Here is a 16,339-nt window from a genome sequence, read left to right on the forward strand (position 1 = left end):
ATCCTCGCCATCCGCCATTACCGACCCCGCGGCTCCCGACCTCCCCGCGTCCTTTAATAAAAGTTCGCTTCGTGTCAGACTCACTGGCAGCTGCGGCTGCGGCTGCGGCGGCGACTCTCCACAGCGGTGAAGCCATCGGGCCCGGCCCTGGTGCAACCGGCCGCGCGTCCCCCGCCCGCCTCACTCCGCGGCCCGGGCCCTGCGTTATCTTCTCCCCCCGCCCGCCTCACTCCGCGGCCCGGGCCCTGCGTTATCTTCTTCCCCCGCCCGCCTCACTCCGCGGCCCGGGCCCTGCGTTATCTTCTCCCCCCGCCCGCCTCACTCCGCGGCCCGGGCCCTGCGTTCCGCTCACAAACACTCGGCCTCAACTCTTGGTTCCCCCCCTCTAGAGTTGTGGAGTGTCGCAATGAACGCGTAGAATAAGACTGGTTATTGACGCAAACAGTTTTGATTTCTCCAACTTCAAGTGACCTTTGCTTTCCCGTCCCTCCCTCCCTCCCTCCCTCCCTCCCCCACCCTGCCTAGTTCTCCCACTAGTTTCACTCTCTGTGACATCCAGGTTCAGGAGCAACTTCTGATTGTCCTTCTGATTCATTTTACTGTTTGTACGGCGGGTTGTCACCTCCACGGCCAACAAAGAACCATTCTACATTTCCATGAGCTGCGTTTGCTTTATAGACAATAGGTGCAGGAGGAGGCCATTCGGCCCTTCGAGCCAGCACCACCATTCAATGTGATCATGGCTGATCATTCTCAATCAGTATCCCGTTCCTGCCTTCTCCCCATACCCCCTGACTCCACTATCCTTCAGAGCTCTATCTAACTCTCTCTTGAATGCATTCAGAGAATTGGCCTCCACTGCCTTCTGAGGCAGAGAATTCCACAGATTCACAACTCTCTGACTGAAAAGGTTTTTCCTCATCTCCGTTCTAAATGGCCCACCCCTTATTCTTAAACTGTGGCCCCTGGTTCTGGACTCCCTCAACATTGGGAACATGTTTCCTGCCTCTAACGTGTCCAACCCCTTAATAATCTTATACGTTTCGATAAGATCCCCTCTCATCCGTCTAAATTCCAGTGCTTTGATCTGTCGTTTTCACACCTTACCCTTCCATATCTCTAGTCTACCCCTCCTGACTCTCAGTCTGAAGAAGGGTCTCGACCTGAAACGGCACCCATTCCTTCTCTCCAGACATGCTGCCTGACCCGCTGTGTTACTCCAGCATTATATGTCCATCTTTGGTGTAAGCCAGCATCTACAGTACCTTCCTACACGTTACTATGCGTTACTTTGTGAAAAGGAGGGTCAGATAATATCTCTAGAACTAATGCTGTAAAGCGATAACAAAACATGTCCTACATGGATAGAACAGGTTTAGAGGGATATGGGCCAAACGCAGGCAAGTGGGGAAAAAGGAAAAGAAATCCATCCTCTCCTGATGTGAATGCCTCATTTATAGTATTATAAATTGTTTCTAAATCCCCTCCAGTGTCTCTATCTTTTTTTTTTTTTTAATTTTAATTTAATTTTTTATTTAATTGATTACAAGTGCATATAACAACAACAGTAAACCCCATCCCTCCCCTTCCCTACATAATCATGAAAACAAATAAACAAAAACAAACAAATAAATAAATAAAAATACATTTAAAAAAAACATAACTACAATGTGACAAAAAAGACAAAAGCACAAAAACATGAGGCAAGGTAATTTTCACAAGTCAAATATTTCAGTATTTTCACTGCTGGATTCAAAGAAGGTACAAAAGCCTGTGGCATTGAGGGGATAGTTTTACTTGTCCTTAATATGCTGCAGCACTGGGTTCCATATGTTGAAGAACTTTTGAGGGTTGCCAGACAATTCATATCTCAACCTCTCTACGTGTAATATGCCCATTAATTCTCTTAACCAAGTCTCAAACTGAGGAGCAGAGTCTGATTTCCATAGTTTCAAAATACATCTGTTGGCAATTACCATACCATAAACCAAGATTGTGCGAGCATTATGGTCTAACTTCTCAAGTGTTGTGGAATACCCGAATAGAGCAGTTTCAGGGTCCGGAGTTAAAGTGACGTTTAAAACAGTGGAGTACCATTGAAATCAAAGACACCAAAAGTTGTGAAGTTTTGGACAAGTCCAAAAGTGGTGAGCGAGTGTACCCTCAGCGGTCTTGCATCTATTACACAAAGGTGAGAGATCAGGAAAGATTTTATGCAGCTTAACCTTAGAGTAGTGTAATCTGTGTATAACCTTGAATTGAATCAGTTGTAGCCTAGAATTAATAGAACAGGATTTTATACTTTTCAGTACTACCTTCCAGACATCGTCATCAATTTCAATGTTAAGGTCTTCTTCCCAGGTTTGTTTTATTTTTAAAGTAGATTTATCTAGTTTGTTTGAAAAGATACCTACAAAAGATGAGATTAGGTTCTTTGCTTCCGGGGGACCCAGCAAAATTTTGGACGAGTCGTCTTCGGGCAGGGACTCAAAAAGCGAATTGTTTTGTCGAACATAATTTCTCAGCTGTAAGCACCTGAAGAATTGAGTTTTGGGCAATGAGAACTTGGATTGTAGCTGATCAAATGATGCAAAGTGTCTATTTATGTAAAGATCTTTTATTGTAACTATCCCTTTACAGCTCCATTCTCTGAATGCTATGTCTGTAAATGATGGGGGGAAAAGCGTGGTTATGCCAGATTGGGGCGTGCATTGACGTATTCGGAAGCTCACAAGCTTTCCTAATTTGGTGCCATATTCTCTGAGCATTGGACAGAGTGAAGTGATCCTCTCTAAGAGAGGTGAGAGATCTGGGTAATGAAAAAAGGAGAGCAGGGAGAGAAGTTTTTGGGGTTAAGCTTTTTTCAATCGCCAGCCAAGGGGGCAGGTCATATCCAACTCCCCGTTCATATGCATACTGCCAGTATACCATGACTCTAACATTGGCCGCCCAATAGTAATATAAAAAGCACGGTAACCCCAGATCCCCATGTTCCCTCGTTTTTTGAAGATAAGCTTTTGAGATCCTGTGTGCTTTATATCCCCAAATAAATGGCGTAATGATAGAATCGATTAACTTAAAGTAGGATTTGGGGATAAAAACAGGGACATTCTGAAATAAATACAGAAATCTCGGCAGGGAGACCATCTTTACTGCGTTCACGCGGCCAATCAAGGAAATAGGCAACGTTCTCCATTTCTCTATGTTCTCCTTTAGCTTGTTCAACCTTTCGGTAAAGTTAATTTTAAAAAGGGTCTTGGGGTTTTTAGATATTTTAATGCCCAGATATTTTATACTATCCGGATTTGTTTTAAACTGCATGTTGGCTAAGAATACAGGGTCTAATTCTGCTGTTATCGATATAAGTTCACTCTTCTGCCAGTTTATAGTGTAACCTGAGACCTCGCCAAAGGAATTAATAAGCTGGAATAGGTAAGGGACAGAATGTTCAGGGTCAGATACAAAGATGGCAATATCATCCGCATAAAGCAAAATCTTATGTTCCACCCCACCCAGTATTATCGGTTTTATAAGCGCATGCCCTCTTATGCCGATTGCCAGCGGCTCAATGGCTAACGCAAAGAGGAGCGGCGAGAGGGGGCAGCCCTGTCGCGTACCCCTCTGAAGGGCAAAAGGGGGTGACCTATCCTGGTTTGTGAGTATGGAAGCAGTGGGATGAGCATATATAAGACGTACCCAGGAAATAAAAGAGGCACCAAGACCAAACTCTTCCAGCACTCTGAGTAAATATCCCCACTCAACCTGATCGAAAGCTTTTTCTGCGTCTAAACACAGAATGGCTTGTTTGGAAGAACTGTCGAATTTGTGATACATCTTTCTTTCAGTGTCTCTATCTTTCTTAAACAGTAAATAGTCTGCAAGTATGGTCCGACTTAAATTTTTAACCCCTGCTCTTTTTATGTTTTGAAGCGAGTTAGTATTCCATTCTGTCACTCATCTCCCATTTCCCCTACACTGGCCTTATTTATTAATGCATTATTGGGTAGCTTAAGGCACCCTTATGACAATTTGAAAACATTATTATTATCTTTCAAAAATGTAATAAGGTTGGTCAAACAAGATTTCATCTTTTGACATCTATTCAAAATTTATCATAATTTTCGCCCTATTTTTTTTATTTTTTATAAGGATTCCATTATTTTTTTCTGCCACCATTACCACACTGATTGTCTGTAATTCCCTAGACATGTTCTGTCGGCCTTCCTAAATATAAGAATTGTGTTTGCTATCTGCCAATTCTCTGGCACAACATCTTTTACTGATGAATTATTAAATATATATAGTATTACCTCTGTGCTATTTTCCCTAGATTCTTCTAAAAAGCATGAATGCAATCTATCCGGACAAAGGAATTTATTCTGTGAGTTTGATTAGTTTATTAAATACGTCCCTTTTTTCTATTGAAAATGCACTATTTCATTATTCATCTCATCTACCAATGTCACGATTGCAGATTTATCTCCCTGGTAAACATAAAAGCAAAATGATTTAATATGTCCATCATCTTCCTGTGGTTATCTGTGATATTGTGCAATCTGTCGTCTCATGGCCCTATTCCCATAACTATCTCTCAATGTGCCTGGAAAATATTTTACTATTCCATGTTTCTTGATAATATAATTTTACAGTTCCTGAGACCCCCCTAATATTCTTTTACTTCTCCCTTACTCTTTTCATCTTACCTCTTATCATCCACTTCTGCTTTCTACGTACTCGATGTGAACCTCCTTTCCATGTACCAAATGTTTCCCGTGTGTTTATTCACCCATTGAGTCTTGCGTTCAGACTCAACACGTTTTTCCATTGTCCGAAAACATATTTTCTGCACTCAGTTGAACACTTTTTTAAATGCTTCCCACTGTTAAGTATGATTGCTTGCCTACACTGTTGTCATTGTCAAGTTCAATTATATTCAGTCAGAAATCTCCAAAGGCTATTATCACATAACTAACAAATGCAAAGTTGAAAATCAAAAATCTTTATTACTATTCTGTTGTGACAAAATAACATTTTATACAAACAAGCCACCTATCACTTTAAAACATGAAAAAATTGATGACGGTGTTACAAAATACAGTTCAACATTCTACAAAGCATTCAGTCACAGATGTGAATTTATGCATCTTACATTTCCTGTGAAAATATTAAACAAATTATCATTCAAAAATATATTTACTCGGCAACATTTATTACCCTTCATAAAAGCCCCCAAAATACATTTCACATTACCAATTCAAATTGGTACCAACGTGGAACGGGCGAAGTTTTGATGAAACAGTGGAACAATTAAAAAATAAACTGTGTTAAGATACAGGTGAAAGACCAAACATTAGGGATAGATTTTGAAAATACAAGAACCATTACATCAAGCAAATTTCCAAACTCCTTTATTTTTCATGCATTCCCAATTAGTTTTAGATTTTCAGACTTGTTCAAATGTTTTTTCGTCCCCTGTAGAACAAAACATCTGAACTGTCCTAGGCTTTTGTGATCTAGTCTTGTAAAATAGAACAAAGCATTCAGAATTAAGTGGCAGGAATTAGTCCACTAGGGGATTAGGAAATATTAATCTCTAAGAAATTCATGGGCCAAGTACATTGCAAGTATTTCCACCTCATTTCCACTCTCTCAACATAAAAGTTTAAAATTACATAGCTTTCCTATTGCAAATAAAGCAGTTGTTTTTACGCCTCAAAAACGTAACAAAGGCCTTTAAAGAGTAAAGTAAAACTATTATCTGATGTTCTATTATTAAAGGAATTGCAATGCTCAATTGAAGACAAAATTCCACTGCAATGGTTGTGGAACAGATATAACTGTTCTGGGATAAAGTGAATAAATCACATAAAGGGGCTTAATGGAATTCATTGCAAAGAATTGCAATACATTAATGCAATTATAGAAAATAATAACTCCCCATCACTGAATTTTATACTTGCTGCAGATGTTAAATTAATATACTTTGAAAAGAGTGGCTGGCCTACTCCATGACTCCAACAGCATCGCTGATCATACCTTTTCCAATTCTTGCCAGGACAATTAGTTTAAAAAAATTAATCTTTCTGAAAATAAGATAAATGCTGTTTACTAATGGCAACACACGCACAGAAAAATAACATTCATTTCCCACCAGCTGAAAAAAACAGCTTAATGCTGTTCATGTTATAATTTCAATTGCTGCTGACAATATGGTTGCAATGAAACAATTTCATAAGCAGAGGCTACCAAAATATTTTTAAAAACGCACAAATTTATTTTTCTCCTTTACTTACTTGTAAGACAGTTTTTAGAACACAAAGGGTAAAAAAGCTGTTCCAGTGAGGAATCCACTTAATTCATGATGGGGAATAAAGTATCAAGTGGCACCAATTCAAGTCTCTCAACATAGAAAAATTCACATACAGGTGAACAAAGGGATAAAAATGTTATCAGAATTTGTAGTAGCAACATGGTGGAACAATACAAAAAAAAACAACATCCACATTGGAAATATTAATAAATTGTGTATTAATTTGCATCAAACTTACATTTGAGGAAAAATTGAGTGAAAATGGCAACAAAAGATTCCAAACTGAGGGAAACTCCTTTCGGAAGCCTGTCCAATCCTTCCAAGTGAAAAATTGCAACTAAAAAAGTATTCGGTGAAGGAAGATACTCAATTGCTACTCTGGAATGTGTATAAAGGGATTGTGGCTTTTCAATTTTGCGTAAATATTTCCAAAGTTAAATAATTACATGGGCAAATAGGTGCAAGAGAGGGTGATACACAACCAAATCACACACATTGAATTTTATTATACAAAACAGCCAAAAGTAAAAAGAAATAAGCCCCTAATGCATTTACTGCTGATTTCTGGCAATGCCAGGTACAGCTCAGAAATACCAGCAATATCCACAATTTTTTTTGCCAGAGGTAGATGAGAAATCAGAAGTATACAGTTAAAAATATTAAAAGGTGCAAAACTACCACAGTACTCCAGCTGACACAATAATAACGTTCTTGATTATCTATGAAAAAAAAATCTTACTTGTCTAAACAAAATTTGTGATCAAACCAAAATAAACTGAGTTTCTGCACAAAATTTGTTTCTCATAGGAATTGTTACTTGGTGCTCAGAGACCTAGTGCTACAAGTAGATCTGTACAAGGAGCCAAGACATCCAAACCTGTTCTAGATTAGTGAAGCTATTGAACAAATTTGATGGAAAATTTAAAATTTCCAGTCTTTTAAAAAAAACTTATTTCCTTCACCCCGTCATCAACTTCAAAAAAGCAGCAACCAGCCAGCTTCAACATTTCATGCAGATCAGCAATTCCCCCAAACCCTTGGTTCAGCAGAAGTTTCAATTATCCACATTCAAGCTCTTATGGTTTTTTAGCAGTGTTGGCCAAATCTCGTGGGAATTTTCTTTTGCTGAACAGTATGGAGAAAAGGCAGCAACAGAAAGATGGAAATATGTGGGCTGATTGGGGGGAAAAAAATATTTTAACAGTTACAAATTGAAATTTTGTCGCTTATTTGCCAAGATCAGTGGCGTCCCAAACTACTAAAATATATTGAACTTGTATTTATCTTCAAGGGACATCAACCATTGTGATTCCTGCTGTGCTTACAGAAAAAGCAAGTGCCAAAAATATCAATGTACTTGGGGCTTCCAAGTATCAGGAAGTCTCAGGACAATTAGCATAATGCAATGGTGGGGAATGATAGCATAAAACCATTGATAGCATTCAATCACACAGGGAAAGTTCTTCATGTCAATATCTCCAATATTATCGGCTTTCACTTTTGAAACTAAAATATTGTTTTAATTACCTAGAAATGATTAACATTGTTCCACTCCATCTGTACCTTAACTATTCAACGACCTGATGGAAAATTGCCTATTTAAAAACAAATGAAATCTGACTGGTGAAAATACTGACAGGAATATCACACGAACATGTTCAGAGATTTACCTTTTAAGTTCAACCAAGTGTGAAACAACCATCCCAATACATTTAACAAATACTCTTAAGCCCACAATGATTAGGTATTATCTAAACTTTTGTTTTTAAATTGTTCACAGAACAAATGCAAGCAACTCTCCATGTGAACTAAGGCTAGCATCCCTGACTCAACTGGCATTCAAAGCAGTCCCAAACAGCCTCTTTCTTCTATTACTGTAAAATGGAGAAATATCAAATTCTGCTCCATTCAGAATGATATCAGTGCAAAGATACTAGATACTTGTACTAGACCTTTCTGGATTTGCAGTCTGAAATTTGAATCAGTAGTGGAATACCTTAAATTTCTGCAATTAGTTCCAATAACCCAAAGGTTTAGAACTCTTAGTTGCTTCTCACTGCAAGCCAAAACATAAAATATTTAGCTTTAATCAGGTTGTATTGTTAGAAGAGGCAAACTATAAAATTAACAAATCGGTCTCAAGTTTTAGGCAGATATGTTAAAAATATAAAAAACTATGCCGGGTGTGCCAAAGATAGCTTCAACAGTTCTGGTAATTTAAAGCAGACAGACACTAAGAAATATGAAATGATTTAAGTTTTATCTAAATTGTGCCTTTAATATAAATCACTTACAACATTGGTAAATACATTCAAGTCATGTCAATGGAATTGTATGGAAATCAGTCACATAGGCTAAAAGAAGTCAAATTTTAGCACATTTTGACCATTTTCTTGGATCCCTTATAACCAACTTTTCTGACTTGTAAACTACGGTACAGAACCTCACGGAATTTGAACAGAGATTTGCAAGTGATAAAGGAAATTAATGAAGCTAATAAATATTATATTTCCGTTTTGAAACTTCAAAGGTTAATCTTGGATTGAGATATTGACTTTCATATAGCACATGCACAAAAATCATTTTCTCGCTGGTTGAGGATGGATAACTGATGTGGCAAGTAAGGAAAGTAAATAAATCAACTCACCTTTGGTGGCCCACAATAGTTTGGACTATCACAAAATTGTATTGCTCCGTAATGCTCTAAATAGTTTCTAATAGTGCTCACTTTGTTACTCACATTTAACAATTGATATGAAAAACCATTCATGGACATAAAGGATTAGATCCTTAAAGGAAAATGATATACAATGTCTGATTTGGAAATCAGGACAAGCAGGTTTTGTGAAGAATTATTTTCTATGTAAAAATAAACAATTTTGCAAAAGTCTTTGCATCTAATTCTTTGAGAAGACTTAAACTCCAGCTGGTGATAAATATGTAACATTCAATGTAAATATTCAAGTTCAGTCCTCGATACTGCTCCATGGAAGATTTGAAGTACTGCAGTGTGGTCACAAAATAAATGGATTCTTTTTAGAAAAATGTAACAGAAAGGTGGCTAAGCAGCCTGTAACCATTTTTGTTTAAATGGAGAATTATTTGGACCTCTAATCAAACTACGTCTAGAGTTTTCCACCCATTCTTGAACATAATGCAAGGCCATGTTCAAACTCAGTGGTGTGAATCTTTTACCATAAATACAGAAAAATATAGGTACTTCTTGGACGAGGAGTCTTTCATCACAACTAGGCATTCATTTTAGATACGGGAAACATTACATGTACACCAATGGATGGAATTCCCAGCTCAAAATCTGAATCACCTTAGTAAACGACTGAATTATTTCCCTCTGGTGCAGAATGCATAGAAATGATAAAAGATAATTGATTCACACAGCCAAAAAGCCAACCTCTTCATTATCAGTGCAAACAAACTGAATGGGAGGTGTCGCTGCTGAAATATACATTTTGCAGATTCACTACTGTCCTCCATTATATGCATAATCAGCCTTGTTGTGCATGATCAACTTGCTATCAACAAAGTAAAAACTGTCGGATCGTGAATCATATGGATTATCCACCATCTCTTGAACTGCAAAGAAAGAGAACGCACACATTAGCAACGTAATAAAAGTTCACGGAAAACATTAAAGCTCCAAATGAAAATTGTAATATTTTGAACAATTTAGAAAACAAATACAGATTGTATAATAAAAAAATGGGTATTTTGTCCGCTTGTAAGCATTCTGCTACAGAGAACCCAGGATACATCCATTGTCTCTACACCTTATTGCCATTTTGGGCTACAGGGTAGCAATATATTTTTCTGTATAGCTCCAGCAACCCAGGCAAATTCTGGCCTCCAATGAAATGTGTGGAATTGTATCTTCCTCCTGTCACCCCATGGCTTTCCCCCCTGGGTATTCCAGTTTCCTTCCACATCCCAAAGGTTAACTGGCTGCAGTTAAGTGCGCCTAGTGCAAAGAATATGGACCAGGAATAGTGCGCGGGTTGTAAATGGGCATGCGCGAGGAGATACATTACAGTGGGAATGGGACTGATGGGATTGGTCTAAATGCCATGATTTTAACCAGTGGATCTACAGCAGACGGAGCTTGAACAGCAGAAGCGCTGATGCATCAAATACACAAAGTTCACGAATCAAAGTCACGAAGGGATAAAAGGTATTCCAGGTCATTGAGTCTATGTACCTGCGATACTGCTGCAAGATTTACATTGTACCTGTACCTCACTGCACTTATGCATGTGACAATAAGCATGACGTGACTTAAAGATTAAAAAACAGTACTGTGGTGAAAATTAATGTCAGATTTTTCCCTACAATTTAAGGTCGGAGTAAGATCATATAACGATGCAAATTAGAAGAAATTTAAGATAAAATCTAGTAACGGTACCGAGTCAAAAGAAGGGTCTCGACCCGAAACGTCACCCATTCCTTCTCTCCCGAGATGCTGCCTGACCCGCTGAGTTACTCCAGCATTTTGTCTCTACCTTCGAGTCAAACATTCGTTATCTTGCCTCAATAAAAGAAGGCGGTACACTGGCGCAGTGGTAGAGTTGCTGCCTTACAGCACCGGAGACCCGGGTTTGATCCCAACTACGGTTGCTGTCTGTACGGAGTTTGCATGTTCTCCCTGTGACCACGTGGGTTTTCTCCGAGCTCTTCGGTTTCCTCCAACACTCCAGACATACAGGTTTGTAGGTTAATTGGCCTGAAGTATGTGTAAATTGTCCCTGGTGTGTGTAGGGTAGTGTTAATAGTCGGCGCCAGACTTGGTGGGCCACACTTTCCACACTGTTTCTCTAAACTAAATTAAACTAAAAGAGATGAATACTCACATTATAACTTTTTTTTAAACACACCTGATATTTAAATGTTTTCTATAAAACACAGGTAAATCTGGGTAGCAGCAAATATTTTTTAGAAACTAGGAATACGTACTGGTTTCTTCAGAAAGTTGAGGGAATTCATATATGTGTTCGCATGTGTTTCTGCTGTTAGGAATACAGAATCCAAAGTCAAAATCGAAACTCTTCAACAGCTTCTCCCTGAAGTAATGTCTTTCAATCATTCTGAAGCTATTCACAGGCTGCTCCCCAACAGTAAATTCTACCCTGTGAAAAAGGAAAAAGGTAAAAAAATACATAAGGAATGCAAGATCTTTGTGGAAAGCTAAAATGAAACAGTAACTGCACATATGTAAACCAAGTTGTACTGCCATACTGTTTTGATCACAAATAAAATTTTCAATACAATTATAATAAATCTGGGCTACAGGAGCTTCAGGAGAGACAGGGGTGGGGGAAAAAGAGGAGGGGGGGTTGCATTGTTGGTTAAGGAGTATGTCACGGCAGTGTTCAGAGGTGACATTATGGATAGTTCGTCTAATGAGGCTATATGGGTGGAGCTGAGGAACAAGAAAGGGATGATCACCTGTTGGGGGTGTACTACAGACCCCCGAATAGTCAATGGGAATTAGAAGAACAAATGTGCTGGGAGATTGCAGACAGCTGCAGGTCAAATAAGGTTGTTGTAGTAGGGGATTTTAACTTTCCCAATATAGACTAGGAAAATCATAGGGTGAAGGGTTCAGATGGGGTGCAATTCCTCAAAAGTATTCAGGAGAGTTTTCTTAAGCAGTATGTGGAGGCCCCCACACGTGAGAGGGCGACGCTGGATCTAGTATTGGGAAATTGGGACGAGCAAGTTAATGAAGTGTGTGTGGAGGAGCCTTCTGGGACCAGTGACCACAGTTCGATTAGGTTTAAGATAGTTATGGATAGGGATGGAGAGGGTCCACGTGTTTAAAATGCTCAATTGGGGTAAGGCCAACTTTGAGGGTATGAGAGAGGGTTTCGCTCAAGTTGACTGGAGCATATTATTAGAGGGGAAAGGAACATCGGCCAAGTGGGATGTTTTTAAAAATGTACTGAAGAAAGCTCATGATGTGTACATCCCCGTTAGAGTGAAGGGCAAAGCAGGCAAACGTAAGGAAATTGAGATGTTAGTCAAAAACAAGGAGGATGCATGGGACAGGTAGAGGCAGCTGGGATCAAGTGCATCCCTGGAGGAGGTTCGGGAACTAAGGAGTAAACTAAAAAAGGAAATCAGAAGGGCAAAAGGGGGCCAGGAGATAGCTCTGGCGAATAGCATTAAAGACAATCTCAAAAGATTTTATAAATACATAGGGGGAAAGGGTAACTAGAGAGAATGAGAGGGACCTTTCAAACTCAAAGCGATCACCTCAATGTGGAGATCAGGAGATGGGCAAGGTCCTAAATGAGTATTTCTCCTCTGTATTTGCCGAGGAGAAAGACAGTAGGACGAAGAAAATTGGAGCAGTCACTGGAAGTGTCTTGAGAGCACTCAGGGTTACTGTCAAAGAAGTATTGAACGTACTGTCGTGTTTGAAGGTACAAATCTCCAGGGTCTGATCTGATATGTACGAGGAAATTGTGGGAAACTCGAGAGGAAATTGCGGGAGCCGTGGTTGAACTTTACGAATCATCCTTAAATACAGGAGAGGTGCCAGAAGACTGGAGGGTGGCAAATGTTGTACCTTTTTTCAAGAAGGGTTGCAGGGAAAATGGTGGGAACTATAGGCTGGTGCGCTTAACATTTGTCGTCGGTAAGTTACTGGAGAGTATTCTGAGTGATAGGATATACAGGTATTTGGATGGGCAAGGGCTGATTAGCGATAGTCAGCATGGTTTTGAACGTGGGAGGTCGTGTCTCACAAATCTGATTGATTTTTTTAAAGACGTGACCAAAAAGGTTGATGAGGGCAGAGCTATAGATGTTGTGTACATGCACTTCAGTAAGGCGTTTGACAAGGTTCCACATGGTAGGCTGCTCTGGAAGGTTAGATCGCATGGGATCCAAGGAGAGATAGCTGAATGGAAAGCGAATGGAAAGCAAATTGGTTCCATGGAAGGAAGCAGAGGGTAATGGTGGAAGGTTGCTTCTCAGACTGGATGCCTGGGACTCGTGGTGTGCCTCAGGGTTCGATGCTGGGCCTGTTACTGTTTGTTATCTACATCAATGATTTGGATGAGAACATACAGGGCAAGATTAGCAAGTTTGCTGAAGATACAAAAGTTAGTGGTTTTGCAGATAGTGAAGATGGTTGTGAACGATTGCAGCAGGATCTGGATCGATTGGCCAGGTGGGCAGAGGAATGGTTGATGGAATTTAATACAGTGAAGTGTGAGGTGTTGCATTTTGGGACGTCGAACAAGGGCAGAATCTACACAGTAAATGGTAGGCCACTGGGTAGTGTTGTAGAGCAGAGGGATCTAGGAGTACAGGTGCATGGTTCCTTGAAGGTCGAGTCATAGGTAGATAAGGTGGTCAAAAAGGCCTTCATCAGTAAGAGTATCGAGTATAGAAGTTGAGAGGTCATGTTGCAGTTGTATAAGACATTGGTGAGACCACATTTAAAATATTGTGTTCAGTTCTGGGCACAATTTTGTAGGAAAGATATTGTCAAGCTTGAAAGTGTTCAGAAAATATTTACGAGGATGCCGCCAGGGAGAGGTTGAGTAGGGTGGGTCTCTATTCTATGGAGCGCAGGGGAATGAGGGGAAATCGTATAGGGGTATATAAAATCATGAGCGGAATAGATCGGGTAGATGCACAGAGTCCTTTGCCCAGAGTAGGGGAATCGAGGACCAGAGGACATAGGTTCAAGGTGAAAGGGAAAAGATTTAATAGGAATCCAAGGGGTAACTTTTTCACACAAAGGGTGGTGGGTGTATGGAACAAGCTGCCAGAGGAGGTAGTTGAGGCTGGGACTATCCCATCGTTTAAGAGACAGTTAGGCAGGTACATGGATAGGACAGATTTGGAGAGATATGGACCAAGTGCAGGCAAGTGGGACTAGTGCTGGGACATTGTTGGCCAGTGTGGGCGAGTTGGGCCAAAGGGCCTGTTTCCACACTGTATCACTCTATGACTCTATAACTAATCAGAATGCTATTATATCAATATGCTGCACAGGAGCATTAAAACCCCAAAACATCACCCTTGATTTAATCAAGATTAAGTTTTAATGTTACCACGGAACTGATACTATATTTTGAAATTAAAGACTTTTTAATATTTAGTGCATATTCTGAGAATCAGGTGCACCAAAATAATTTCAAGTACCCCCAGGAGCTGCAATATGAATGACTTTAAGCATAAATAACACATTGTGCTTCTGGCAGGCAGAGAAGAGGGGTTTGATGTTGTTAGTGGAGAAGACGGGCATTATCCTTGATCTTCATAAATAATATTTGAATAAAGGATAGCTTTTGGCAAAGATGTGCAAGGTTTGTTTAATGAACATCAGTCAGATTTAATTATAATAATAATAATAATAATGCATTACATTTATATAGCGCTTTTCAAACACTCAAAGACGCTTTACAGGGTTTACTAGAACAGAGAAGTAAATAAATAGATAAATAAGTAAACGAATAGAAAAAGGAGACAGAAGGTGAGGTGACGGCCAGTGGTTGAAGGCAGTGCAACACTTCTATGAATTCTATGCAACACTTGTGAGAAGAGATAAACAGCTTTTTGATTAAATATTTAAAGTTAGGGTCTGTGATTAGCACTGTGTATATATCACTATCTTTTAATCTTCAAACATGAAATTGACATCTCTCATCTTGTATTTATGTATAGTATTACGTGATCTGTTTGGATAGCTTGCAAAACAAACTACTTCTCTGTACCTCGGTACACGTGACAGTAATAAACTCTCGCAGTTCCTGGACCTCCCAAACCATCTACATCAGAAGAAGCTCACCACCACTTTCTCTGGGACAATTAGGGATAGGAAATACATGAGGACCTTGCCATCAATGCCATTATTGCAAAACTGAATAATCTCAGCCAATTTCAGAACCTGGGATTTACCATGATAGTTACATGTGTAGATATTGCTTTATTATTTTAGTGGCTTCAAAAATGCAGTCTTGCTCAACTTACTCTTCTGTACAAACAGCAAAAAAATTGAAGTACCCAATCACTATCCCCAATTGTGAATTTTAGTATTTTTGCAAAAATAACTTTTAATTCCCTGCTTTTCTCCCCTATTCCTCCCCTCATTTCTTTGGTAACAGAGAAACAGGTTTGATTTCCCAGTCCAAAGAAAACTACAGAAGCCGTTGCGATTAGATTTAATTAGGACATGTAAAGCTCTTATTTACGAGCTTTAAACCCTGGAAACCCTGGACTATCTGGTCCCGGGTATTTGACACTCGAGTGCAATTATTTTCTATGTTCACATTATTTTGGTTACATGAATTTTGAAGCAACCCAGTTCGTGATTCCCAGTTCTGACAAATGGTCTTAGACCTAAAATTATTACTCTGTTTCTCTTCCCACAGAAATGGCCAGAACTACTGAGTACTTATTCAGCATTTTGTTTTATTATTTTAGATTTCCAGCATCTGCAATCTTTTTTTGATTTTCGGACCATGATAAATGGTTGTTTTTACAAAATGGAGGATGGAAGGCAGTCGTGTTCCCCAATGGTTGGTGAGTTAGTTATGGACATACAAAGTGACATTTCAAATTCCGATGATACCAAACAAGATGATGCAAATAAACGGCGACATAACCCAAAGGCTGGCAGAGCTGTCAGGAACATGGCAAATGAGGTGATGCATTTTGACAGAAGGAGTTAGTGTAAAGGTGATATGAACCAAAATGGTGCAGCTCTGTTAAAAGGAGGAAAACAACATCGCCAATTCAAAATCTGTCTTAAGTTTGCTGCAAACAGATTTGAACTGGACTACAAAACCTAGATGCAATTGATTGAGAGTTATTTCATCATTGTCTGAAATGTGTTTTAGCATACCTGTAAACTCATGGTGCAGCTCCATCAGTTTAGCAGCTCAGTTTTAGCTTCACCTATCGTTGTACACAGCACATCCCTTTGAACTCCCCATTGAAATAAAACTGGTCCCAAGGTTTGCGGATGATGGCAGAATAATGGATATGCCACACATTACC

General features: G+C 39.4%; 2 protein-coding genes across 2 annotated transcripts in view; both read right to left on the reverse strand.

Annotated features, from left to right (window-relative positions):
- acads (acyl-CoA dehydrogenase short chain) overlaps positions 1 to 245 on the reverse strand; it is an 81,545-nt gene extending 81,300 nt beyond the window's left edge. The window contains exon 1 of the mRNA XM_078421455.1: positions 85 to 245. Coding sequence (XP_078277581.1) covers positions 85 to 136 — 52 coding nt within the window. The 5' untranslated portion in view covers positions 137 to 245. The remainder of the gene's footprint in view (positions 1 to 84) is intronic.
- Positions 246 to 5,023: 4,778 nt separating this feature from the next.
- unc119b (unc-119 lipid binding chaperone B) overlaps positions 5,024 to 16,339 on the reverse strand; it is a 40,897-nt gene continuing 29,581 nt past the window's right edge. The window contains exons 4-5 of the mRNA XM_078421184.1: positions 11,276 to 11,448; positions 5,024 to 9,904 (exon numbers count right to left, since the gene is read on the reverse strand). Coding sequence (XP_078277310.1) covers positions 9,792 to 9,904; positions 11,276 to 11,448 — 286 coding nt within the window. The 3' untranslated portion in view covers positions 5,024 to 9,791. The remainder of the gene's footprint in view (positions 9,905 to 11,275; positions 11,449 to 16,339) is intronic.

The sequence above is a fragment of the Rhinoraja longicauda genome, chromosome 25, assembly GCF_053455715.1.
Source record: "Rhinoraja longicauda isolate Sanriku21f chromosome 25, sRhiLon1.1, whole genome shotgun sequence".
NCBI classification, from domain to species: domain Eukaryota; kingdom Metazoa; phylum Chordata; class Chondrichthyes; order Rajiformes; family Arhynchobatidae; genus Rhinoraja; species Rhinoraja longicauda.